Source organism: Aquarana catesbeiana, linkage group LG04 (genome assembly GCF_042186555.1).
Source record: "Aquarana catesbeiana isolate 2022-GZ linkage group LG04, ASM4218655v1, whole genome shotgun sequence".
NCBI lineage: Eukaryota > Metazoa > Chordata > Amphibia > Anura > Ranidae > Aquarana > Aquarana catesbeiana.
This window is the reverse complement of record NC_133327.1, coordinates 491,465,200-491,493,030: the sequence shown is the minus strand read 5'-3', so window position 1 is coordinate 491,493,030 and position 27,831 is coordinate 491,465,200. Positions and strand designations below refer to the sequence as shown.

Genomic DNA, 27,831 nt, shown 5'->3' with positions numbered 1-27,831 from the left:
TTGAATTTTGTGCCTAAAACGAGGCGTGGAACGCACGCCGAGCGGCCATCTTCCCCAGATACCGGAAGTGTCACGGATTGTATGCGGAACTGAATGTGAGTTGACTCTCAATTTGGATTATTACATTTCTTATATAAATCTTGCTGGCAGCAGTGGAGGGACCCCCCAGAAGATGTCCAAGGAGACGAAACGCGTCAGTTAGGACCCCACTGCCGCCATTTTTATCTGTACAGTGCTGGTTTTATCTATTTACATGTGAGTCTAATTCCTTTACAATAAATTTGTCATACTTTTTCCAATACGGGATTACACTATGTGGCCTTTCTTTGTTTTTCCCCATCCATCGTAACCACCTTTACTGAGGATATCACCCCTGAGGCTCACGCTGTTCCATACACCATCTTTGGATCTTTTTCCACCTCCCACGGAAGTTCATCAGCCGTTGATTACCAAAGCTTGTTTGACCCAATTGAACGTAGGTTTTATTGGGTCCAAAGGTTCTGGTAAGCCTTCTTATTGTTGGTGGGGGCGTACCTTCGAATCAACTTTTTCTTTGTCTATGAATACGTGCAATATGAAGTCATATACATATTGAGGACCACTATCACTTTGCAAGACACATTCCTTGAGGACTTTTAGGACTTTTCCATCTTTTTATATACTTTTTATGCCCTCTTTTGTGATATGTGCATTTGAGGAATCTATTGCTCTTCATATTATACAACACATGGTTGTTTTATATTAGCGCTACACAATTTTTTGTTTTTTGGTTTTTGCTTATATCTTATTGGCTGTGTTAGCTGCTTGCTGTTTGGGTAGCGCAGAATTATTTGTTATATATTTTGTATTAAGGTGATTATATGTTGCTGCAGCCCAATTTATTCCATATGAATATGAACATCTTTGATTATAGAGCTTCCCGTACTGTTAATACAGAAGGAGTTTTCATTGCCACGGGTGGTGACACTGAAATAGGTGGTCTGTTCATGAGGCTTAAGAATGTCATATCCTCGGAACTCCACCTACAATGGGACGTGGCATTCCTTGAACAGTACATCATTAATCGTATGGTACCTAGAAGTCTTAGATGGGATATCTACCCACCACAAGGGGACCCTGAAATAGATTCTTGGTTTAAATACTTTAACGACACAGGGATTAATCTCCTTAGCGTTCTTATTACCAAGAAACAAACAAAACTATCAATATTAGACAGGGAGAGTAAAGATATCTAGGACAAACTTCTAGCGTACAAAAATTTGTCTGAATATAGTACTCTTTCCTCCAATCTTCAAAATTTTTCTGGAAAAGGAGGATAAAGATCAGAAAAATAAGAAGCAAAAAAAGTACTCTAGAGATGTGGGGGACTATAAAAACGGTACCGTGTTTGGTTGGCAAAAACTTTATCCATCCAATCCAGCCCCTAACACCACCATCTCTATTCCGATGGGTCTTCCAAATATTCCCATATCTGGAACGATAAATACAGATGTTCCACCTATCGGTACTCCAACTAATAGATGGAGTAGAGATGCTAGAGGGAATGAAACACCTTCCCAAACGAGAGTACATCATTATAGTCCACATACTCCTCGTACTAATAATAGAGGTAGGGGACACTTCAAAGGTAAACGAGGTGAGAGAGGTCATCGGGGTGGAGGTGCACAGCATTCTGATTCTCGCCATTATTATAGGGATGCTTCTCCCCCTTTATATAGAGAATATGCTGATACATACCACTCCCACCCCCATTACTACAGTCGACCTCCCCTGAACACTTCAAATAGGTTTTCTCCCCTCAGAAACATACGCGATACAGAGTACAGGACTGATTATAGATCAAGACCTAGAGATGCATATGATCAATCACCTCAGAGATAAAATCAACCCAATGCCAATGAATATAATGGGAAGGTTTTTCACGAGGACCCACGATTACGAAAAAGGGGTCCAGACCTAAGAGAGGTACAAGAGGAGGGAGGAGAATACAGAGGAGGAAAAAGAAGGAGAACTTGAGAGGCCAAGGTGTTTTTAACTTAAGCACCAAGACATTTACTAAAGAAGAACTTTCTGTCCTTGACAAGGGCCATAAGTTTGCCCCCCCAAAAAATTAGATAGATTTGGCACTTTTGTAGATGTTCATAAGTATATACGAAAACTGAATATCCAGCGCTACCTCATCTCCAATCCCTACAGGGACGGGGGTAGCGCAGCAACATCTGGTACGGTTCACTCTGGACTGTCTAATCCCTCGTTATTCAATCCACCCGTCCCCGTGGCACCAGCCATCGGTATATTTAGAGACCTTGTCCTCAAAAGACTTGGCTGAACTTCCAGAGAAACGCACTCGCCACCATCCCTTGCCCGGTGCGGGTTTCAGGTCCTTGTGTCAACAGAAGGACTTGGTCATCCGCCCGTGTCAGAGAGCTCACCTTGGTGGTCATGGGATTGGCCACCAGAGGGCGTGCCTGTGAGCAAGCCGGCCTATTTAAGTTTGTCAGGCACTCTGTTCAGTGCTGCCTGATCATCAGCTTCCTGTGCCATAGTTCCTGTTTCCTGTCTTGTCTTCCTGTTTACCTGATCTCCTGACGACCCGGATTGCCCTTGGATTCCCCTTTTTGCTGCCTGTACCTGACCTTGGCCTGTTTGACTCCGCTTCTGCCTGCTCCTATTGTACCTTGCTGCCAGTCTGTTGCCGAACCCAGCCTGTCTCCTGACCATCCTGCTCAGTCTCATCGCCTGTGTTCCAGCCTGCACCTGCTGTTCATAGACTGCTATTCCACCAGCATCTGGACTCTAGTTCACAGGCTCTCATACCACTCCGCACTCCTGTGCTTCCTGTTACCTTACCAGGGGCGGCGAGTCGGACGCGTAAGGGAGCCTACTCTCTGCCCAAGTGGACTCACCGCTCTGGTAAGTACGAGTCTGATAGTATCAGGCAGCCATGACCGAGTCCGGGCAGGGGGCCTCCCCTATGGACGAACTTTGCAGACACTTGGCAGGATTAACCCAAGCAGTCAAAAGTTTACAGGATGGCTATACCCGACTAGAGGAACGTGTTCAGGCCCTGTCTGCACCTACCAATCCTCAGGGGACTTCGTCTGCAACCAGGGCACCCTCCGTAGTCATGCTCCCTCCAGAGCCCAAAGTACCTATACCGGAGAGATTTTTTGGAGACCGTAGTAAATACCGTGCATTCCGGAATGCATGTAGTCTCTATTTTGCTCTGCAGCCTCGGACCTTCTCCCTAGAAGCCACCAAAGTGGGCTTTGTTATTTCCCTGTTGTCCGGTGAGCCTCAAACCTGGGCCCATCACCTTCTGGAACAAAAGTCGGATGCCCTGGAAAGTCTGGACGCCTTCTTCTTGGCGATGTCTCAACTTTATGAGGATCCTCAACTAACCGCTTCTGCTGAAGCTTCCCTGCACTCCCTTCGGCAAGGCCGCAGGGCAGCGGAGGACTATGCTGTTGAATTTAGGCGCTGGAGTTCCGATACGGCATGGAATGACGCGGCTCTGCGTCATCAGTTTAGAATGGGTTTGTCCGATCCACTCAAGGACGAGTTAGCACGGGTTGGGATACTTCAGACCCTGGAAGAATTAATTAACCTCTCAATCCAAATTGACCATCGTCTGAGAGAACGACGCACCGAAAGATCTACCAGTGCCTATCGACCCACTTGGATGCTTCCACAGGTTCCCAGTCCTCCTAGTAGGCCTTTGGCTCCTCCAACCTCTCCAGTTTTCGACACGTCAGAGCCTATACAGCTTGGTCTGCTCCGTCCTTCCTTGACTCCTGAAGAGAAGTTACAAAGACGTAACCTTAACCTATGCCTCTACTGTGGGGAACCTGGGCACTACGCCAGCGTCTGCCCCAACAAGACGCGTAAGTGTCGTTCTTCTGCTCGTATATGTGCTACTATCATGCCAAAACCTAGTACTCACCTTACCATCTCTGTCACTTTGCAGCTTCCCGGAAAGGCTATCCAAGTTCCAGTCATCGTTGATTCCGGAGCATGCAGCTGCTTCATGGACCAGGCCTTTGCAGCTCAGCATGATATCCCACTCCAACTCAAGACCCAGAGCCTGGCTGTCCACCTTGCAGACGGTTCCGCCCTCCGTTCCGGTTCTGTCATTCAAGAGACTATCCCTATAATAGCTACTATAAACTCTCAACACCAGGAATTCCTCCGTTTAGATGTCATTTCCTCTCCCCTGTTCCCTGTCATCCTGGGCATGCCGTGGTTGCTGGGCCATAACCCCCATATCAACTGGGTTTCTGGGAAAGTGGAGTTTCTCTCTGATTATTGGCAACAACATTGCCTGCCAAGAATGGCCCATGAGATACCTCAACTCCTCGGCCTACACCCTGAAACCAACTCACACCAAGCCATCCCAGAACCCTACCGAGATTTCTCTGATGTATTCAGCAAGAAAGGTGCTGAGACTCTACCGCCACACAGGCCCTATGATTGCCCTATAGAGCTGCTACCTGGAACCGAAGTACCCTTCGGTAGGATCTTTCCATTGACTGAGCAGGAATTGGATACGCTAAAACAATACCTTGATGAGAATTTAAAGAAAAAGTTCATCCGCCCGTCCACATCTCCGGCCAGCGCAGGCATATTCTTTGTGGAAAAAAAAGATCATTCCCTTCGGCCATGTATCGACTACCGGGAATTAAATCGGATAACGATCAAGAATCGCTACCCCTTACCCCTGGTGCCTGAATTATTCCAGAGGCTAGGAACGGCAACTGTCTTCACAAAACTGGATCTTCGCGGAGCCTATAATTTAATCCGTATCCAGGAGGGGGACGAGTGGAAAACCGCTTTTCGCACTCGTTGTGGGCATTTCGAGTATTGCGTTATGCCCTTCGGTCTATGCAATGCCCCAGCCACATTCCAACATTTTGTGAACGACATCTTCCGGAAATTTTTGGATCTCTACGTCATCGTCTACCTTGATGACATTCTCATTTTCTCATCATCACTGACTGATCATCGCAGGCACGTCCGGAATGTCCTCGCCCGGCTCAGGCAACATGGGCTGTATGCTAAACTCGATAAATGTGAATTTGAACTCCAATGCATCCAATTCCTGGGGCTCATCATTTCAGTGGAAGGTATTAAAATGGACCCTCAAAAGGTGTCCACCATCCTGGACTGGCCCGCACCTACGGACAAGAAGGGGGTCCAACGCTTCGTTGGATTTTCCAATTTCTATAGGAAATTCATCAGAGACTTTTCCAAGATCATCGCCCCCATTACTGAATTAACAAGACAGGGAACCCGATTCTGCTGGACCCCCAGGGCTCAATTGGCCTTTGAAAAATTAAAAGGATTATTCACGTCGGCCTCCATCCTCAAACACCCTAACTCTGCCTTGCCATTCGTGTTGGAGGTTGACGCCTCAGAGGTCGCAGTAGGAGCTGTACTCTCCCAACGTCAGGGCCCCAAGGCCCTTCTGTTTCCAATAGCTTTTTTTTCTCGCAAATTATCGGTGTCTGAAAGAAACTACGATGTAGGAGACCGGGAGCTTCTGGCCATCAAGACGGCTCTGGAGGAGTGGCGCTATCTTTTGGAGGGTGCTGTACATCCTATTCTAATCTACACGGACCACAAGAACTTGGAGTATTTGAGATCTGCCAAGAGACTAAAACCGCGACAAGCCAGATGGGCGCTCTTCTTCTCTCGCTTTCAATTTTATATAACCTACAGACCCGGCTCCAAAAACATCAAACCAGACGCTCTCTCACGAATGTTCCATGACTCCAAAGAAACCGTCCCTCCGGACACTATCCTGCCTGCAGGAAATTTTTTATTACTTCAGGGGATTTAATCTCCAGAATAAGGCAAGCTTCCACAACTATACCCCAACCCACTGAGACCAGCCTAAGAGATGGTTTACTCTGGCATAAGGAGAAGATCATGGTTCCTGAGAGCCTTAGGGTACCAGTACTAGAGCTTTGCCATGACCACAAGTTGGCTGGGCACTTCGGGGCTCAGAAGACAACCGAACTGGTGCAGCGCACCTTTTGGTGGCCACAGTTGGCCGAGGACTGTAGGAATTACATCAGTTCCTGCCACACATGTGCCCGAAGCAAGAATATTCGGACGAAGGCCTGGGGCTTACTGAAACCCTTGCCCATCCCTGACAGACCTTGGAAAATGATCGCGATGGATTTCATTGTGGAACTGCCCCCATCCGAAGGCTTCTCCACTATCTTTGTCATAATTGATAGATTGTCAAAAATGGCTCACTTCTTGCCTATGAAAGGCACACCCTCAGCCGTGGAAACGGCGAAGATATTCATTAAAGAAATTGTGAGATTACATGGGGTTCCCTCTAATATCGTCTCGGACCGGGGTGTCCAATTCACCTCCAGGTTCTGGAAGGCATTGTGTGGTTCCCTCGAAATTGAGTTAGCGTTCTCTTCAGCCTATCACCCTCAGACAAACGGCCAGACGGAGAGAACCAACCAAACCTTGGAGCAATACCTCCGTTGTTTCTCGGCCTTTTCCCAGGATGACTGGGTTTCTCTGCTACCAGTTGCGGAGTTTTCATACAATAACTCCCTGCACTCAGCCATCAACCAGACGCCATTTTTTGCCAATTATGGATTTCATCCCTCCTTTCTACCCGGCTCAATACCTGAATGCTCCCTCCCGGCAGTGACCGAGACATTGGAATTCTTCTCTACCAACAACAAACTTCTGCAGGAAACAATGGCCCAATCCCAGGCTTCTTATAAAAAAACGTTCGACAAGAAGAGGCGTGGGGAGCTTATCCTGGAACCTGGCAATCAAGTATGGCTGTCCACAACTAACTTAAAAATGGCTTGCCCTTCTAGGAAACTAGGGCCTAAATTCATGGGACCCTTCTTGGTGAGAAGAAAAATAAACAACGTAGCGTACGAGCTCAGTCTGCCGGACTCCTTCAAAATACACCCGGTTTTCCATGTGTCCTTACTGAAACCGGTCGCTCCTGATCCTTTCCCCAGCCGTAGTACCAGTCCTCCTGAGCGTGTTATGATCAATAACGAGGAGGAGTTTGAAATCGAGGCTATCCTGGACTGTAGGAAAAGGTGCAATCAAATACAGTATCTTATTAAATGGAAGGGGTATGGTCCGGAGGACAATTCCTGGGAACCAGAAAACAATTTACATGCCCCGGAACTTTTACAGACTTTCAGAAATGTTCATGCCTCCAAGTTGGCCCGGCTGGGCATCCGGAGGCTGCCCTTAGGGAGGGGGCACTGTCAGAGAGCTCACCTTGCTGGTCATGGGATTGGCCACCAGAGGGCGTGCCTGTGAGCAAGCCGGCCTATTTAAGTTTGTCAGGCACTCTGTTCAGTGCTGCCTGATCATCAGCTTCCTGTGCCATAGTTCCTGTTTCCTGTCTTGTCTTCCGGTTTACCTGATCTCCTGACGACCCGGATTGCCCTTGGATTCCCCTTTTTGCTGCCTGTACCTGACCTTGGCCTGTTTGACTCCGCTTCTGCCTGCTCCTATTGTACCTTGCTGCCAGTCTGTTGCCGAACCCAGCCTGTCTCCTGACCATCCTGCTCAGTCTCATCGCCTGTGTTCCAGCCTGCACCTGCTGTTCATAGACTGCTATTCCACCAGCATCTGGACTCTAGTTCACAGGCTCTCATACCACTCCGCACTCCTGTGCTTCCTGTTACCTTACCAGGGGCCGCTAGTCGGAAGCGTAAGGGAGCCTGCTCTCTGCCCAAGCGGACTCACCGGTCTGGTAAGTAGGAGTCTGATAGCCCGACTGACAAGGGGGGTGGGATAGTCATTTTAGATAAAAAGGACTATGAGTCAGAGATGTATCGAATACTCAATGAACCAAACACGTTTAAAGAATTACCTAATAATCCCACCTCTCTGTATAAAAGACAATTGTCTAGAATTATAGAGAGGGGACACGAGCAAAAGATTTTGAATAGTAAGGAGAAAGATTTTTTGGTTCCCTTGGCACCCAGGGTTCCTACCATTTACTACCTGCCAAAGGTCCATAAAAATCCAATACAACCCCCGGGCCGGCCTATCGTGAGTGGGATAGACTCAGTCACCTCACGTATAGGCCGGTACATAGATTTTTTTCTTCAGCCCTTAGTCAGACGAATGCCTTCCTTCCTGAAGGACACGGGAGCAACTATCCGCTTACTGGAGGGTCTTGTCCTACAGGGTGACTATATTATGGCCACGGCGGACGTGGCCTCCCTTTATACTTGTATACCGCAAGATAAAGGCATTGAAGCGGTTCAATATTTCCTTGAGAAAGAATCCAGCATCGCCCCCTTTCAACGCTCTTTTATCATGGAATTATTACAATTTGCTACCCAGCACAGTTATTTTTGGTTCAATCAACAGTATTTTATTCAGTTACGTGGCGTGGCTATGGGCGCTAAATTCGCCCCTAGTCTCACCAACCTTTTCATGGCCAAATGGGAGGAGGATGTCATCTATGCTAACAGGACTCCTTCCCTTGTCCTGTGGGCACGTTATATAGACGACATCCTCCTCCTATGGAAGGGTGATGCCGAATCATTGGAAGAGTATTTTCAATTTTTGAATAATAATGATAGGGGCATTTCTTTGTCGTACGTTGCCAGTAAAGACAAGATAAATTTCTTAGACCTAGAAATTAAAATGTGTAACGGACGATTCAATTTCCAGACACACTTTAAACCAACAGATCGTAATGGCTTCATTCCAACGGATAGTTGCCACCACCGATCATGGTTAGACTCAGTGCCACGGAGCCAGGCTACATCGCAATTGCTCTGACCTTGCCTCTTTCAGAGCACAATCTAGCATACTGAGAGCTAGGTTTGTTGACAAAGACTATGATCCTTATCTAATTGATCGTGAGTTTCAACATGCTTTAAACACCCAGAGGGAGTCTTTATTAGAAGAGAAACCCAAAGTGGAACAGGGTGATACTTTTAAGTGGTCTATGCTGACCTCATTCTCTATTCAGCATAAACATGTTAGAGCCATCATTTCCAGACATTGGGACATCCTCAAAACCGATCGTATCGTACTGCTCTACCTGACCAAGCAAAAGTTATCTTTAGGGGGGCCCCCACCCTACAGAGTAGAATAGCCCCAAATATCATCAACCCTCCCATATGTCAGCCCTTATTCCATGAGATGGAGGGTTTCTACTCATGTAGAAAATGTGTTGTTTGCCAGCATAATTCTGGGGTTGCACGGAAAACTGTTTCGTTTACATCTTCTGTGACCCACAAGCAATACTCTATCAAACGATATTGTACTTGTTCCACTAGTTATGTTGTGTACTTAATCACCTGCCACTGTGGGAAACAATACATCGGTCGCACCATCCGTTCCTTCTCAGTTAGAGTGTCTGAGCATATTGCCCTCATTAAGAGGGGGGACACTAAAACATACTGTCCCCAGACATTACAAACTGCAACACAATCGTGTTATTGAAGGTACACAGTTCATAGTAATCGATAGATACGTTCCGCCTTGGAGAGGCGGTGCCATGACCAGAGGTGTCTCTCGTTTGGAGACCTTCTGGATCCATGAACTCCGTACTCTTTTTTCGTCTGGCCTAAACGTGGAGCTAGACATCAACTCCTTTATTAATAAGGCCTGATGCTCTGACTCATCAGGCCCACTTTCTCCTTTCTCCATCAACTTACTCTAATTTTACATATTGGCATACTTCGTGTCCTGGATTATTTCGTTGAGTTTGGGTATGTGAATATAATTTTTCACATGCCATTATATATGTTCTCAAAATTATGTTTTGGTTTATATACTCGTGTCCCATGTTTGTCTATTTGAGGGAGATATGTCCAACATGTGATTAGAGTTCCCCTTTTTATTTTTTATTTTTATGTATTTTATTCATTTAATTGTTATCATTTGATCCTCTTTTGAGAGTCCACTCTACATATATATAATCTAGCCTGTGAAGTTAATATTGTCACCCAGACAATTCAACTTCCAAACATCTCGATATATTATTTTATTCATATTTTTATTTAATATTTATTATTCATTTTTTATACATACTTGTCAATACATTCACAGTTTGTGACCACAGATATTCACTAATATGGATATATACACACATACCTATTTTCCCCATGGGTGGGCATACCCACTCTGTGCCCTCACGTAGCCATTCGTGGCTATTCACCCCACACTTTTCACGTCTGTCCTTTATTTATTTTTCACTTGTTACCAGGTTCACTTCACTTGCCCTGGCAACTTACACATGTCATTACGGCATCCTGAGCATGTGATCCTGTCATGCGGCGTCTTGTTGCCATGAAGCCGCACGGTGTCTTTTCACTTCTGAGCACTGTGCTTCCTTTGAGGCGCCTCCTATTGTACTGGGACTTATCACACTACTTCCCCCTATCTGCGCACTTTCATTCTTTGGAACGCATGCTTCGGGCGCATGCTTTTGACGTCACATCGCTCGTCGGGTCACTCACTCGCAGTGCACCTGTCTTTTTTCTTGGTTTTATCCATCTCACCTTTGGATCCATTTAAAGGATTAAACTATGAACTTCGCACATATTATTTAATGCCCAACAGGCCATTTGTGCATATACAATGCCTAATTGACTAATGTACTTCCGGCCTTAAAACGAGGTTGAACGTAGGTTTTATTGGGTCCAAAGGTTCCGGTAAGCCTTCTTATTGTTGGTGGGGGTGTACCTTCGAATCATCTTTTTCTTTGTCTATGGATACGTGCAATATGAAGTCATATACATATTGGGGACCACTATCACTTTGCAAGACACATTCCTTGAGGACTTTTAGGACTTTTCCATCTTTTTATATACTTTTTATGCCCTCTTTTGTGATATGTGCATTTGAGGAATCTATTGCTCTTCATATTATACAACACATGGTTTTTTTTTATATTAGCGCTACACTATTTTTTGGTTTTTGCTTATATCCTATTGGCTGTGTTAGCTGCTTGCTGTTTGGGTAGCGCAGAATTATTTGTTATATATTTTATATTTATATTACTATTTTTATTTTTTGCATATTATATATGTACACAGTGTATTGTATTTGGTTCATATTAATATTGCATTGTGCTTTTTCCATTTTTGTTTATAGTATGTACACAATATTTGTACCTTATAGAGTACATCATAGTTTTCTATGCTAACACCTAATTGTATGTTATACACTTTGAATTGTGTTTAAACACCATTTACGTAACTTTTGGAGTTTATAGCGCTACACTTTTTTGTATATAAATGTAGACCTAAAAGTTTTCACTAAAATCTTAGTGAATAGGTTGCTTCCTCATATTCTTTCTTTGGTTTACCTTGACCAAGCTGGGTTTACCCCCTCAGTTAATGATGTACTCTCGGACGTTTTTCATATACATAATGGGATGTGTCAGGGCTGCCCACTTTCACTTTTGATCTTCATACTGACCCTAGAGCCCTTCTTGAGAACTATCATAGCTCATCCAGACAGTAAAGGTATTACAACCAAGTCATGCAAATATAAAGTAGCTGCCTACGCAGATGATTTCATCTTTTTCATTACACCCCCCTCTGTCTTGCTTCCTTCCCTTCTTGCAGAGTTTCGTAGAAATGGCCAACTGTCCAATTACAAAATTAATTACAGTAAGTCTATGGGTGTGGAACTACCTGCCACGACCCAGCAGCAACTGAGAAAAATTACCTCCAAACTACGTTCACTCAGCCTCAGAAAGACAAGATAAAACTTTTTGCTCACAAGGCCTCCCTGGCTAGTAGATACCAGGAGGAGGTTATAAACTCCTCACATGATGGAACAGAACTCCAGCCAAATTGCATAGAATATATCCGCAGGTCCCGAATACATGTTGGCACTGTGCGGAATTTGTAGAGACCCTTCTACATATTTTCTGGGAATGCCCAAAATTAAACATTTTCACTCAGTAGGAACCCAGCGGCCTACCTATTAAATGACACCCCTATGTCTAACAAGAAATTTAAGAACTCTTCATTGAAACATTTGCTTACAGCAGCCAGGGCCTGTATTCCGGCCTTGTGGAAATGTATGAGTGCCCCTACAGTTTCTCATTGCAAGATGAGAATTGCAGACATTCAAGTTATGGAGAATCTTACCATGACTTTGAAGGAGCAAGAAGACAAATATTGGAAGATCTGGACTCCCTATTTTTTCTATAGGGACCAGGCACTGCTGGCTTCACAGCCAATGGAGAATCCTGTTGAGAGGGATATGGTCAATAGGACTCTCTTAGGACCCCTTCTCTCTTAAGCTTTTCTTTACTTTCTTCTTGATGGTTTCGGTTGTTACGCCTGTTCTCTCACCTTACTATCTTAAAAGCACAAAAATGTTTAGAGAATTTGCCAAAGACCATGGTTGATCACCTAGGATCTATATACTTTGGTTCCAAGTTGAATGTGTTATTCTTTAAGTGATTACCAGTTGACCTAGTATTTATTGTAAACTAACTATGCCGAGATGTGCCTTGGTCTTATTTTGTATCTTATTATTGTTTTGCAGGTGGTTTTGTAAAATTCATTGGCTTTTAAATAAAGAAAAAAAAATGGGCTTAGGGGTAGCTGTGGGAGGGCTGCACACAGAAGGTTTTTTACCTTCATGCATAGAATGCATGAAGGTAAAAGACCTTATAGGCTAAGTTCACCTTTGGAACATTTTACATGTTCTACCTGTATTTAAGGTGGAACATGTAACATGTGCCAGCTCCTGCCTCCTTTGCCTCTCGATCTCCCCTCCCTGTGACAGCAGGCAGGAGATCTTCTCCCTGCACCTGCTGTCACAATTTAAAAATAGCACAGCCATGCAAGGCTCCACTTACACGGCCACGTTTATTTAGTGAGATCATGCAAATAGCTGATTATGTACATGATACAACTGCCGGAGGCAAAAACTATATTTTCACTTTTCATCAGTTCAGATAAGTCAAGACAATAAAAGATGATTGTAAGTTACTTTCCCACTGTGAGTTACTGCACCTTGCATTTAGCCTGACCAAATAAGCTCAAATGTCTTTATATGTTGTAAAAGCTAAACATGTTGCAGTCAGATTGTACAATCTTCTTTACATCTATCAAAAAGTATGTAGTGCAGAAGTCTGCCTTATATACAAATTATATTTGTAGGATTTGTGTTCTTTTTTCAAATGAAAGATCCAGAGCTATTGTCCTGATCTTAACTTTATTATCTATAAATGACCTACCTGTAAGTATGGGCTACAGTTAAACTATGCTGGCAATTTGCAATGTGTCCAAGTTTGACAGTTTGGTTCAAGCCGTTATTTAGGTCTCCTAATTGTATCTCATTGCAAGTCCAATTTTAGCACTTTCAGCCCTGCGAAAGCAGGAAGCATTCCTCCTGAAATGCATTGGCTTCATCTGAAACATTTATTCAATAATCTTTTTGATTTGACCTCTGAGTGTCATGAACTTCTGTCCTGCGAAATTCTCAATACCCATCCCAGAGTTTTTGACATTATGCGTGGACAACTACAACATGTCACCCACCTTTTTCTGCTGCCCTCCCTCTACTTTTTTTTTTTCAGTAAGCTTTCCTTTCTCCAACCCGCCTTTCTTGCATACCTACCTAAAAGCAATTGCAATGCATTGAATGCTGAAGGACTGAATCTCACAATGTTTAACTAGGCTCTGCAATGGTAACTCTTTTTATACTCTTTTTACACTGCTTCGGGTCTTTCTGCTATATTTAACTTATGCAAATAATGCATTATATATAGCAGTATCCCAGAAATTGATACAGCATGCTTGCTTTTTATCTGGGATACCTTGTATCAAAATAATACAAATTGATTCTTTAATGTAATAGTATCCATTAAAATTAAACCATGCTAAATCGTTGTATAATTAGAACAGATGCAATAGTCAGTAGAATCATAAAGGAATTCCCCTATTTTGTGGAGTGAGCATTTAGTAAGTCAGATAAAGAGCTTATCTCCATTCACATACTTTATATTACATCTGATTAGATCAGGCTACAGTAATCAATCATATATTTAACATAGCATACTTGAACAACGTTTAATAACAACAAATACTTTATTGTTTCTAAATGTGGGAACCAGTTGAGGCCATTGCTTGCTGTGATACGACGTCACTAAAAGGCATTTGTGACATACAGCAATATCAAAGGTGCTCATTATTGCTTACAATTTATTTGCATGTTGCATTGTACAGAAGTATGCATTTAATTCAGCATTTTTTCACAGGAAGAGGTAAACACAGCCATGGATATTATTCATGCCATTATTGCTAAACAAGAAGAGATGCAGCAGAAGATTGAACAACTTCAACAGGAAAAGAAGAGGGAGTCCCGCAAAGTAAAAAACAGGTGAGTGGCTCTTCGCTACATTTGATTGAGATTATACTTTTTTAACAAAAGGTTAACTGAAGGAACAGCTTATTGTATATAGGATTCATAATAATATTGTAGAGCTTCAGTATGAAATGGCATTTGGTGGCTGATCTAAATCATTTTATGCCCCAGAACTTTCAACAGAACTTTCAATAGTTTTAATATAATGACATTCAATCTGTAGTGTAGTGGTACAGATGCAGAGGTTGTTTAATACTATCCAAAATTTTATTTTAAAAAATAGACTTAATTATTTGTATTCAGCGTACACGCCTTTAGTTTCTTTCTTAAAGAGGAACCTGGGCTACGGCAAATTAAGAAAATATGCTTAAGAAAATATGTCAAAGCACATGTAAGTGATGTCTTCTTGCCACTAATCACTAGGTGAAAATTAAAACCGCTATCTTATATTCCTAAATACACTACTTATGTTATACCAAAGAGTAAATAAAATATTATGAGACAGCGAAAAATTATTATATGTGCAATATGCCAGTGCTTATATCACATGTATAAATCCTCAAATCATTAAATAATACACCAAAATAACCCCACTCAAGCTCCCAATCAATGTTGAAGAAATAAATCAAATCAATAAAGAAAAAAATAAAGACAAAATATATATAATATATAATAAAAATGATAAATCAATCAGTTTCCAGCGTTGCTGCTGGTTTAAATGTGCCAGCTAATAAATCCCGCTGCAATCTCTCCACTGTGATTGAACTATTCCTGTACACTTTTATCCTACATCTGTGTTTCCATGTGACTGATCCACCAATTTAGTGACAACACCACCACCATATGGATTGGCCATTCACCAGATATTGATATGAACATGCCTTTGGTTCATTAAAAGGGATAACCACTCCGCTCAGGGTTTTGGTCTATGCTGCTCCCAGTAAATAGGTACAAGAGGTATCCATCCTCATAAAAAATGAACAGTAATCATTATATCATATTATATATCATCATTATATATATATATTTCTTTATTTTTTTTCTTTATTGATTTGATTTATTCCTTCAACATTGATTGGGGGCTTGAGTGATGTTATTTTGGTGTATCATTTAATGATTTGAGGATTTATACATGTGATTTAAGCACTGGCATATTGCACATATAATCATTTTTCACTGTCTCATAATATTTTATTTACTCTTTGTTATAACATAAGTGGTGTATTTAGGAATATAAGATAGGGGTTAACACAGTCAACACCTTTTGTTTTTTAATTTTTTTCCACCCAAAGGCGGAACGTATTTTTGACTGCGGCAAAAAAAATGAATTTCTCACAGCAGTTAGGCTATATTAAATTGTAAGTTAATACATTTTGTTGGGCCGGTGGCCCACATATTTGAAAATTAAAACTGGCATAAGTGAAAGACATAGACAAGAGTGCCCCTTTGCCCTTTGTACTGACCTGAAAGTGAATAACACCAAGTTCAGTATATGGACCACCTATGTATTTATACATGTTGATCACTACTTAATCACCTCTTCTCAAGAAAGAGTAAATTCAGTTCAGCTAATCTTTCCTCATAGCTGAGCTTATCCATGCCTCTTATCAGTTTGGTTGCCTTTCTCCAGTTTTCTGATATCCTATTTATGAACTAGTGCCCCAAACTGAACTGCATATTCCAGATGAGGTTTTACTAATGATTTGTACAAGGGCAAAATGATGTCTCTCTCTCTCTGAAGTCTATACCTCTTTTAGTACAAGAAATTATTTTGCTAGCTTTAGCAACTGCAGCTTGGCATTTGTTTTGCTTGTGTCTATCTAGCAAGGTGACTCTGTGGTATAAGCAAGGAAGCTGAGACTTCCGCAGTGTGTAAATGTGCTTTTACTATACAAAGATGCTGTACATACAAAACTATTACAATCTTAGGAATACAATACAAGACTGACAGATATCTATAACAAGCAAAATGCCTAGCAAATGAACAGACCCTCTCTTACTTGTTTACTGTAGCTATAGATACAATAGCCTATTCAAACTGTCAATTGAATACAACAATCGTATCTACATACCCATTGTATGAAACAGCATTTGTTTGAGATATCTACTCAAGCCAAAAAATCTGACAGTATCTCTATGAGCAACCACTATTGTGTAATGTCATGTCTGATTAATATAAAAAAAATCATATTTAAAAAAAACACAACACAGCATTGCATGCTATTATTAAGTCTATGATCTACCGGAACACCCACATTCTTCTCTGCCATTAACTCCCCCAGTTGTACTCCTCCTGGAATGTATGATGCATGCATGTTTTTAGCCCCTATGTGCATATATTTTTGTATATCAACATTAAAGCTCATTTGCCACATAGTTGCCCAATTAAATAGTTCATTAAGGTCGGCTTGTAAGTTGGATACAACCTATAAGAACGTTATGCTACTCATAGCCTGGTGTCATCTGCAAACATTAAAATGGTACTTTTAATCCCAAACACTATATAATTTATAAATAGGTTAAAAGTAAATGTCCCAATGCTGATTCTTGGGGTACACCGCTAGTATCCTTAGCTCTTAAAGGAACCCCTTTCTCAAAGTAAATAAACATATTATTAAAAATGTTTGCAAAGGGTAATATAAACAGCTGGGAAGCGCTAATATTCCCATTGTTGGCTTAAGAAATAAAATTTTATCTTTTAAAGTAAAAAGGAACAGATTAAAAAAACAAAAAGAATGCTTCCACAAATAAATCATGCACTCTGAGGGTACATGTTGCATATTCAAAATAAAAACAATGTTTGTGTGGCAAGCAGTGGCGGCCCATCCATTAGGGGTGCCTGGGCGCTTCTCCCTCTCTCCATCCACCCCCCTATATGCAGTGGATAGATCCCTTTCGGGTCACCGGGTATATGAATTACAGTGGCCAGGTTTTTTTTTTTTAAGAATCTGATTAGGGCCAGAGGCTCTCATAGGCTTCAAAATAGGGTGGACTCGGGACACAGAGCATTGCGTCTGGAGCCCACTCAGGCATGTTGCAACAGCAAATGAAAATTTGTTGCAACACTAATCCACATCCTGGCCAATCGGGAAGCAGGTATGAAACTTGTTTCTTAATTGGCCAAAATGTCAGGCGATCCTATTCGTCTAGCGCCGGGAGGAGCAGAGAGGAGATACTGCGGAAGCTGCTCCAGGAGACACCGGAGCAGATTTCCCCGAGCCCGTCACGCTGGAAGATGGCCACATCCAACCGCTGCTCTCACATCCAGGGTAAGAACAGCGGGGGGTGGGGGTGTTTGTATGTTAGTGCCGTGCCACGGGGGGTAGGTGGCAGTTGTGCTAGTGCCACTTCACCAGTGGCCTGGGGGAGGGGGGTTGTTTGCCGTCCTCCCCAAAAAAACCCCACCAGCCGCCACTGGTGGCAAGGTGGAAAAGCAATTTAAATGGAATTTCTAGGGCATGTTTTGCAACTTGAAGTCCCCAAAACACAGTTGGATGCTGCTCTGTATGGACCACACAATTTTCATAGGTCTTGTGTAACTTCCTTTCTCAGACCCTGAATACAAACACTTTTGCCTCGTACACACGGTCGGATTTTCGGACGGAAAATGTTCAATGGAGCCTTTTGTCAGAAATTCCGACCGTGTGTAGGCTCCATCGGACAGTTTCCATCGGAATTTCCGTCGCACAAAATTTGAGATCTGGTTCTCAAATTTCCTGACAACAAAATCCGTTTGCGTAAATTCCGATCGTGTGTAGACAATTCCGACGCACAAAGTGCCACGCATGCTCAGAATAAATTACGACACAGAATCGATCGGTCTGGTAAAACTACCGTTCGTAATGGAGATAGCACATTTGTCACGCTGCAATTTTTTAAATAGTTTAATGTAGCGCATTCTCTTCTTCTTTAGAATGCTAGAAGAATGAAGTTGTTTTGCTGCTCATATTTCTACAGAGTTCTAACAAACTGATTTCTTTATTATTTCTTGTGACCTCCTGAATATAATTTTTTTTATTTATCAGATCTCCAGAAATTTTTTGTTTTTGTTTTTATAGTGATATTTTTTTTGGGGGGGGGGGTTTAATCAAGATCTCCTGTTTTGTTTTTAGTGATCTCCCTAATATTTTTACTTGTTTTGTGTGTCAAGTTACCACAACACCATTATTATCTTGTGTTTTTTAATCTCAAGGAGGTTGTTTGGTGTTGGTGTCCCTTGTTAATTTGACATTGTATTTTGGAAATGTACCTGCCTACTCACAAACAAACTGTCCTTTTTGAAGTTAAACACATAGCCAAGTATTATAAATATCCATTTATTATGGGTCATAACAAAATAAAGAAGAAGGCAACGCTGGAGAAACTGCTGAAATTGGCGAAGCCTTTGTACCCCAAAGCACACATCAATTATTTGCCAGCCAAAATTGGTGGCCTGAGAAGTCCATATAATAGTGAGCACAATCCGGTCCAGGACTCCAAGAGATCAGGAACAGCAGCAGATGACATCTATGTCCCCAGGCTGTGGTCATACAACAGCCTGCATCTTTTGCCAGACCAGACTGAACCCAGGCCATCACTTTCTTGTCTTCCTTACACACTTGCTTCCAGGCTGTGGCTGTGGTGTTGGAGGTGTGGCAGGAGGTGGAGGAGGATGGTCCAACTCACACAGGTGGGTATTGGGTGTGAGTTGGCCCCTCAACCCCCTATTTAATGTGCGATAAATGATTTCCTCACACATGATGCATTGGCCTTCCTCCATGTCCTGCATTTTGCAGGCTGCCATGGAGGCAAAGGCCTCTTGAGGATTGAGGGGGGTTCTGAGGGCAGCATTAGCCTCCCTAATCAGCCTGAGCGCTGCCTCCTCCACATTACTCCCCTTCCTGGCCCTTTTTTGTGGAAGGCGGAGGGGAGGGACCTGAGATTGTGATAGGCTACTGGGCCCTGCCACCTCCTGGCTGCTACTAACCCCTGCCACCTCCTGGCTGCCACTAACCCCTTCCACCTCCTGTCTGCCACTAACCCCTACCACCTCCTGGCTGCCACTAACCCCTACCACCTCCTGGCTGCCAATAACCCCTGCCTCCTCCTGGCTGCCACATTCCACAGCCTCCTCCTGGCTGCCACATTCCACAGCCTCCTCCTGGCTGAGGCTTTCCTGTGTAAGAAAAAGGGACATAGTTTTAGTATTTTGTTCATCAATCACACACAATTTTCAGCTCATGACTGTTGCAAATAGAATGTTAACAAATAGAAAAGACTATCATTCTGACCCCAGCATTTTTCATTCTTGTCCCAAACCTTTTTGGCTACTACTGTCTATTGATATGTAAAACACTTTATTAAATCAGCAATTAGTGATCAATAACAACATCTATTTCACATCATTTATTTTACGACAAGAAATATGTTGAACAATGCTATACCTGGCTCAAGCTGGGCTCCTCCACTTCTTCCTGGCTGGGAGGCCCAGGGTGGACGTCGAAAGCCTCGGCTGGGGTGAAAGGAAGCGTGTAAGGAAGAGTGGAAGGAAGGGTTGAGAGGGATTCCCTGACTTCAGTCTGGTCTGCCAGAAAATGAAGTCTGTCATAGTACCACAGCCTGGGGACATAAATGTCATCTGCTGCTGCTCCTGATCTCATGGATTTCTGGACCTTAGTACGCTCACGATTATATGTGCTCCTCAGGCCAATTTTTTTTTTTTAAATAGTTGATGTCTGCCGTGGAGACCTGCGGCTTCACCAACTCCAGCAGTTTCTCCAGCGCTGCCTGCCTCTTTATTTTGTTATTGTAATGCGGGTGTTTGACCTGCCACAGACAGGGCAGCTCCCTGTACTTATCTATGAATATTGGGAGGAAGCTGTGGTCTTTGAACCCATTCATTTTCTCTGCAAGACACAACACAAGACAAACCCTAATGTCAGGCGAAACTCTCCTAATCTTGACCAAATATAGGCCTTAATCTATAAGCAGTATAGGCCACTGATGCACCAAGTTAAAATTGTACCTTCATTATAATGATCGTCGCTTCCGATACGCCGTCCTCCGCTCACAGATCGTACGTACAATGCACGCGTGTTATGCTTTATATGCACTGCACATGCGTGAAACTCTGCCCGCCCCTGACGTTCGTTCTAGTGTATTCCCCGCCCTTTCTCTTTCGGCGCAGTGGGTGGAGAACATGGCGGAGACACAGCAGGTGCATGCAGAGGAGAGCAGCAATGAGGAAAGCCCGGAGCCACGAACGTACCAATCACGGAGGAGATTTAAGGCCTCAAATATGTCCTTTGTAGAGATGGTGGAAGAAAACAAAAATAGGTGTGTGCCCCAAGGGGGATATTATGGGCAGTATATCACCAGGAAAGAAATATAAGGTGCAAAAATAGAGTACAGTAGTATTGTTTAAAAAATTATCAAAAGGTCTTTATTGTTTACAAAATACATACAACATAGAATAAATATAAGATCAAAAGGGTGGAAGAGACAGTAATTGATTATATTCCAACTGCTATAGTGTTGTGATAGACCACCCCAGTAGACTCAAGGGTCAACTGACTGGAGTGGAAATAAAACAACACAAGGCACTCTACATGTTTCGGAATGACATAGAAAGATTCAGTTCTTTCTATAGTGTATGTTTCCTTCCTCAGGAGTTTCAAAGAAGCAGTTTGATGTATTTCTAAAAAAGGAAAAATATATATAAATATGTGTAAGTAAATATATTTGGCACCTACATATAACATAAAAAAAAAAAAAATATTCAACTGAGCATTTTAGAGACTGTTATCTTCCAACAAAGCACAAGGACATCAGAGAATCCCAATCTGAACAAATATATATGTATATGTATACTCACAAAACATTTGTCTCTTCATTGTAAATACTGTACATAGAAATGTTGAGAGATGGGCTCCCACCTCCTTGAGTCCAAGGGGTTAATTGGGTTTTCACAAATCACTGACACAGGCAATAGTTGTTATTAAAGGGATGGAAAGAAAGTTGTGGGTGCTGTGCTGAATTAGCTTTGATGTTACCACCAACAAAGACGGCAGGCCAGGGCTCACAAGAGCCACCACTGATAGGTGGACTTGACGTATGTCTAAAAGAGTAATAAAGGAAAATGCCTTGTCAGGAACACTGAGCTTTAAAAGATCCCTTCTTTTTGTCTTGTGACAGAAAAAAGTATATAGACGTATATCATCTTACAAAAAAAGCAAGTATCAATGAGGCATAGATATTAGAAAAAAGTGAGGGGGATTTGAATTCCATAACTGACCTTTGATAGTTGGTTTGGCTGAAACACACTGCAGGGAAAGCAAGCTCCTCTCAGCTATGTAGCAGAGGAGTATGTGTGTTAGATTGGAATTATATACCCTGTGTGTTGGAGGGTGGATGGGCTGAACAGCCAATCAATAACATTGGGGATGGGAAAGGCTCAGGTGAAAGTATTAGGCTTGACTTGGAGATAGGTAAAAAGTTCCTAAAGACAATGAGCTGTGTGTGTAAACATTATAAAGCCAGCCCATCGTGGCTCCTCGGCCAGAGCGGCGTCCAACGTCAGCGCGTCCTAGAGCGCGGTGATGTCAGACGTCTACAGAGGCCGCCAACACGGAAGGAGAGCAGCCTGACAGAATGGAAATAGGAAAACTCCCATTGCGCCGGCGCGAGACACAAGGTCGGGCACATGCACAGCAGTGCTGCTAAAAGGATGCCTCCGTCCCCAAGATGTGGAATCGGAGGCCTTTCCGTGTCGGGGAACACCGACGAGCCATCCTAGTGGGGACAACGGCAAAAGCTGCACAATCGCAAACCCAAATATTGATGTATGGTAATAAAAGAAAATTATATTAAAAAATAATAAAGTATAATAAGTTTAGAGAAGAATTAAAGAGACTTGGTCAGTGTATCTTGCACTGTCCGGATGTGGGAATCTCATCTTTACAGTAGGGGTGCAAGTGATAGTCTCTGAAATGGAAGACAATAACAAACATATGTGATTCTTATGGATGTTACAATACAAATGTACATTTATATCTAACAGAGAGAGACAAATAAGTCTAATAAAAAAAACAAAAAAAAACAAAAACAAAAACAAAAAAAAAAACACAATACAGAGTAATCATTTATATTCAACAGTGTAATACAGTGTTTGATATCCGCTTTGTCTAAGAGCACATAGCTATATCAAGGATGGACATTCATTTGGACCCAATTTCAAACTAATAGATGACATAATGAAATACTGAGGCAAGTAACAGAAAAAGGCAAAAATGGAGGAAAGGGGGGTAAGAAAAAATGGCAAGCAATGCAAGGAACTTCCAATTTTTCTATAATTCCTTGTCATAACCTCCTGTAGAGAAACCTGGAAGAAATGGTTTCAAGTTGAAAGCTTCGTTAAGGCCTGGTGGCATTGTCGCATCAAGTCTTGATATCCAGCGGAGTTCCCGCTGTAGGAGGATCTTATTAAAATCTCCCCCACGAGAACTTGGATGTAAACGATCCAATACTAGTACAGAAGTTTTGGGACAGATGCCACCATGTACCTGGGCTACATGTCTGCCCAAGGGGAGGTCAGGGTCAGCTGACTGCATGGCCCTAAGATGGCGATAAATTCGTTGCCATAATTTTTGTAGGGTTTTCCCCCACGTAAAAACAGTTACAATTGCATAGTAATAAATATACTACTCCTGTTTGGCAGTTTGAAAAATGTTTAGGCACGAAATGCTTGCCATTTGGTAGATATATATTCCTCCTTGTGTCCATGTACTTACAGTATGCACAAGAACCACATTGGAACGTGCCCACTGTGGTACATGGATCACCTCTTTCCTGTCCCCTGTATTCACTTTGAACTAATAAGTCTCCCACGGAAGTAGCACGTCTGTATGTGATTGGAGGTCTCGGGGGTACAAAGGGGCCTATAGTTGGATCGGAAGTCAGTAAGTGCCAATATTTTTGGCATATCTGTCTAACTTTGTTGTGATCGTTTGTATAGGTAGTGATTATTCTGGAACTGACATCAGTGGTAGATTTTTGTTTGGGAATTAATAGTTGGTGTCTGTCTTTCAAATTAGCATGTTTAAAGGCCCTTTTGAGACATTTGTGGCTGTAGCCGCGCTGCAGTAGTCGTTTTTTTAATTTGTTGGCCTCATGTTTAAAATCTGAATAATTTGAGCAATTGCGTTTTATCCTCAAATATTCACCATAGGGAATTGAATTAATTAATTGTTTGGGGTGAAAACTGGATGAATGTAGTACCGTATTACCAGCGGTAGGTTTCCTGAATAGTTTAGAGGATAGTACATTGGATTCATTGATTGAGATTTCAATGTCCAAGAAAGTGATGGTAGCCTTGTCAGATGTCATGGTGAATTTGAGGTTGAACAAATTTTTATTTAATGCTTCTAGACACTCATTAAGAAGAGATTGAGTACCATCCCAGACGATGAAGATGTCATCTATGTACCTGTGCCACATGATGGCGTGGCACAGGTACATAGAGAGACCCTCATCGCCAAAGATGGTCTTTTCCCATTCCCCCAGGTACAGATTGGCGTATCCAGGGGCACAGCAAGTGCCCATGGCTACGCCCTGTACCTGGAGGAAAAATCTTCCATCAAAGGAAAAAATTTTGTGATTGAGTATATAGTCTAAAGAACGAAGTATGAACTCATTAAATGAAGCCTCATGGTGACTGGTTTGTGACAAAACCTTCTGGATGCAGGCCAGCCCTCTACAGTGGGGAATTGAGCTGTAGAGGGCCGCTGACGTTGCACGCCGCTCTGGCCGAGGAGCCACGATGGGCTGGCTTTATAATGTTTACACACACAGCTGATTGTCTTTAGGAACTTTTTACTTATCTCCAAGTCAAGCCTATTACTTTCACCTGAGCCTTTCCCATCCCCAATGTTATCGATTGGCTGTTCAGCCCATCCACCCTCCAACACACAGGGTATATAATTCCAATCTAACACACATACTCCTCTGCTACATAGCTGAGAGGAGCTCGCTTTCCCCGCAGTGTGTTTCAGCCAAACCAACTATCAAAGGTCAGTTATGGAATTCAAATCCCCCTCACTTTTTTCTAATATCTATGCCTCATTGATACTTGCTTTTTTTGTAAGATGATATACACCTATATACTTTTTTCTGTCACAAGACAAAAAGAAGGGATCTTTTAAAGCTCAGTGTTCCTGACGAGGCATTTTCCTTTATTACTCTTTTAGACATACGCCAAGTCCACCTATCAGTGGTGGCTCTTGTGAGCCCTGGCCTGCCGTCTTTGTTGGTGGTAACATCAAAGCTAATTCAGCACAGCACCCACGACTTTCTTTCCATCCCTTTAATAACAACTATTGCCTGTGTCAGTGATTTGTGAAAACCAAATTAACCCCTTGGACTCAAGGAGGGGGGAGCCCATCTCTCAACATTTCTATGTACAGTATTTACAATGAAGAGACAAATGTTTTGTGAGTATACATATACATATATATTTGTTCAGATTGGGATTCTCTGATGTCCTTGTGCTTTGTTGGAAGATAACAGTCTCTAAAATTCTCAGTTGAATTTTTTTTTTTTTTTTATGTTATATGTAGGTGCCAAATATATTTACTTAGACATATTTATATATACTTTTCCTTTTTTAGAAATACATCAAACTGCTTCTTTGAAACTCCTGAGGAAGGAAACATACACTATAAAGAACTGAATCTTTCTATGTCATTCCGAAACATGTAGAGTGCCTTGTGTTGTTTTATTTCCACTCCAGTCAGTTGACCCTTGAGTCTACTGGGGTGGTCTATCACAACACTATAGCAGTTGGAATATAATCAATTACTGTCTCTTCCACCCTTTTGATCTTATATTTATTCTATGTTGTATGTATTTTGTAAACAATAAAGACCTTTTGATAATTTTTTAAACAATACTACTGTACTCTATTTCTGCACCTTATATTTCTTTCCTGGTGATATACTGCCCATAATATCCCCCTTGGGGCACACACCTATTTTAGTTTTCTTCCTTATATATGGGATGTGGCAGAAATCCCCGGAAAAACTCAAACACTGGTTCCTTCCTATTCTATTTATTCACAATTTAATTGGGTAGCAAATACCCGCTCTGTCCCCAGTCGCTTTTGGAACCAGTGCTTAAAGCGGGGTTCCACCCAAATTTTGAACAATATCTGTATGTATTCTCTTCCTTGCCTAGATGCTGATATGCCGTTTAAAAAAATTAAAATCGCCGTAATTACCTTTTATTTTTCTATTCTTCTTTGCACTTCCTGGTTCTCCTCCCGTGGGAGTAGGCGTGTTTCTAGCCTCTCCCAGACTCCTGGGAGCTAGTCTCAGGCTTCCCAGGATGCCACTGAGCATGTGCGGGAATGAGCGGTGAATGCTGGGAGCACAGCATTCACCACATCCAGGAAATAAATGCTTGTGGGCTTCAAATGCCCACAATGAAGATGGAAACTGCCTGCAGTGAATTATATAAGTTATTCTTTCTGACGAAATCTGACACAAGCGGACATATTACACACAATATGTGAGTATGTAATGCTGAGAAGAAAAATTTGTGAATGAATTAAAAAAAAAAAAAAACGATAGATAGGTGGACCCCGCTTTAAGTATTACCAGCATTTCTTATGAATAGTATTTTCTGTGTATGCGATTAGAGACTGTTTTCCCCCTACTTCTTTCTCTCTCTCTGTCTCTTTGCTCATTTGAGGAAAATGGCAGAATTATATAGCCAATCATGGGACAATTTTGTAATGAAACTCCAACAAGACTATGGGCAAAACGAATCCCGCAAATCAGAACTAAGCTTTTTGTTCTCCAACCTAACCAAATGGTTGGAGAAAAAATCGCTTACCTACTGGCATATCCAAAGCTTCAAGGATTACATTAAAGATGACCGAAATCCTTTAGGACTACGAGTTCAAATCTTCCCCTCCTTTGACAATATAAGTGCCACATTTAAAACAGCTTGGGAACAAAACCTCAAACTATGCTCTGTGGGAATGATGAAATTGCTTATGGAGGATCATAACATTACTATCAAACCGAGTGATAAAGGGGGAAACATTGTCCTAATGGACTATGATCACTATAAGAAAATGTGTTTCAAAATTCTTAAAAATCGGGATTGGTACCGTCCAGTAGGCATCGATATAGTGGAGGCATTCAATAAGAAATTTTATCTATTTGTAGATGAGGCATTCCAAAACAATATTATCTCAAAACAAACTTGGGAATTTATTCAAATTCCCCACCCATGCGTACCAACATTTTACGCACTACCCAAGTTACACAAAAATACGAATGATCCCCCAGGGAGACCAATTCTCTCTGGGAATGGATCAATTATGAAAGAAACAAAATTTTGGAGCTATATATCACATCCACAGCTGTGTGTATTACAATAAAGACATATAAAAATGGTGAATACTACCAAAAAATGTATGACCATAAAATGGATAGTGTCAAATAATTAATCAGTGTTGATCACATATAAAATAAATACACAATAATACTTAATCATCAGATGTGCCAGCACCAGGAGTAGAGGAGGCTTACTGGAAATAATTGACCTGAAATGGCGTACGCCAGACAAGTCAAAAAAGCATAATAACCACTGGTTCTGGGAAATGCGTCTTGTCAGATGTCATCAACAGATGGTGGAAAGAAAAGGGGGGGTCCGCACGGCTTCCTCTCCCATAGGTAATCCAGCATAAGCCAAACGTGTAGTTTCATATGCCATGCAAGGAGCAAACAAAACTCACATAGCGTAAAAACGTTTTAAAACACTAGTTTATTAAAATAATAAAAACAGACTCACATTTTGGAAGAACGAAACAGAGCTCAAATATCAAATAGCGGCGATCGTGAGGGGTCCACCCGACATGTTTCAGCTAAGGAGCCGTCATCTAGGGTATGGACCACCCTCACCTCACCGCTCTATAAACAGAAGATGACCCCCACTGGGAGTGTCTACAAACAGAAGAGAAAATTGTTTTAAATAAAGGTCTCAAATTTGCCCCTCCGTACAAACGTAATAAGTTTGATACGTTCATCGACATACAAAAGTTCATTAGAAAAGTTAATGTCCAAAGGTACATCATTTCAAACCCCACTAGGAATGTGGCCAGGGTGGCAACGTCCGGTACCGTCCATTCGGGCCTATCCAATCCCTCCCTCTTTAGTCCCCCTACACAACTTCCACCTACCATTAATTTGTTCAAAGAATTGGTGCTGAGACATTTGGCTGCTATTCCACTTAAGCGCAAATTCTACAACCCTCTACCCTCAGTAGGTGTAAAGAGGTTATGTGATAACAAGAATCTAGTGATTCGCCCCGCCGACAAAGGCGGGGGGATTGTCCTACTAAACAAATCTGACTACATGGATGAAATGCATCGCATTTTGGGAGATCGAGAGACCTACATAGAATTACCAAAGAATCCTACACTTGAGTACA

At 42.2% G+C, this 27,831-nt stretch overlaps 1 protein-coding gene across 3 annotated transcripts in view; it reads left to right on the top strand.

Annotated features, from left to right (window-relative positions):
* The window catches only part of ARHGEF33 (Rho guanine nucleotide exchange factor 33), a 583,069-nt gene that overhangs the window by 274,309 nt on the left and 280,929 nt on the right, over nucleotides 1-27,831 (top strand). For all 3 annotated transcript variants that reach the window (XM_073627670.1, XM_073627671.1, XM_073627672.1), the window contains one exon: nucleotides 14,252-14,373. In XM_073627670.1, the coding sequence (XP_073483771.1) occupies nucleotides 14,252-14,373 (122 nt within the window). The remainder of the gene's footprint in view (nucleotides 1-14,251; nucleotides 14,374-27,831) is intronic.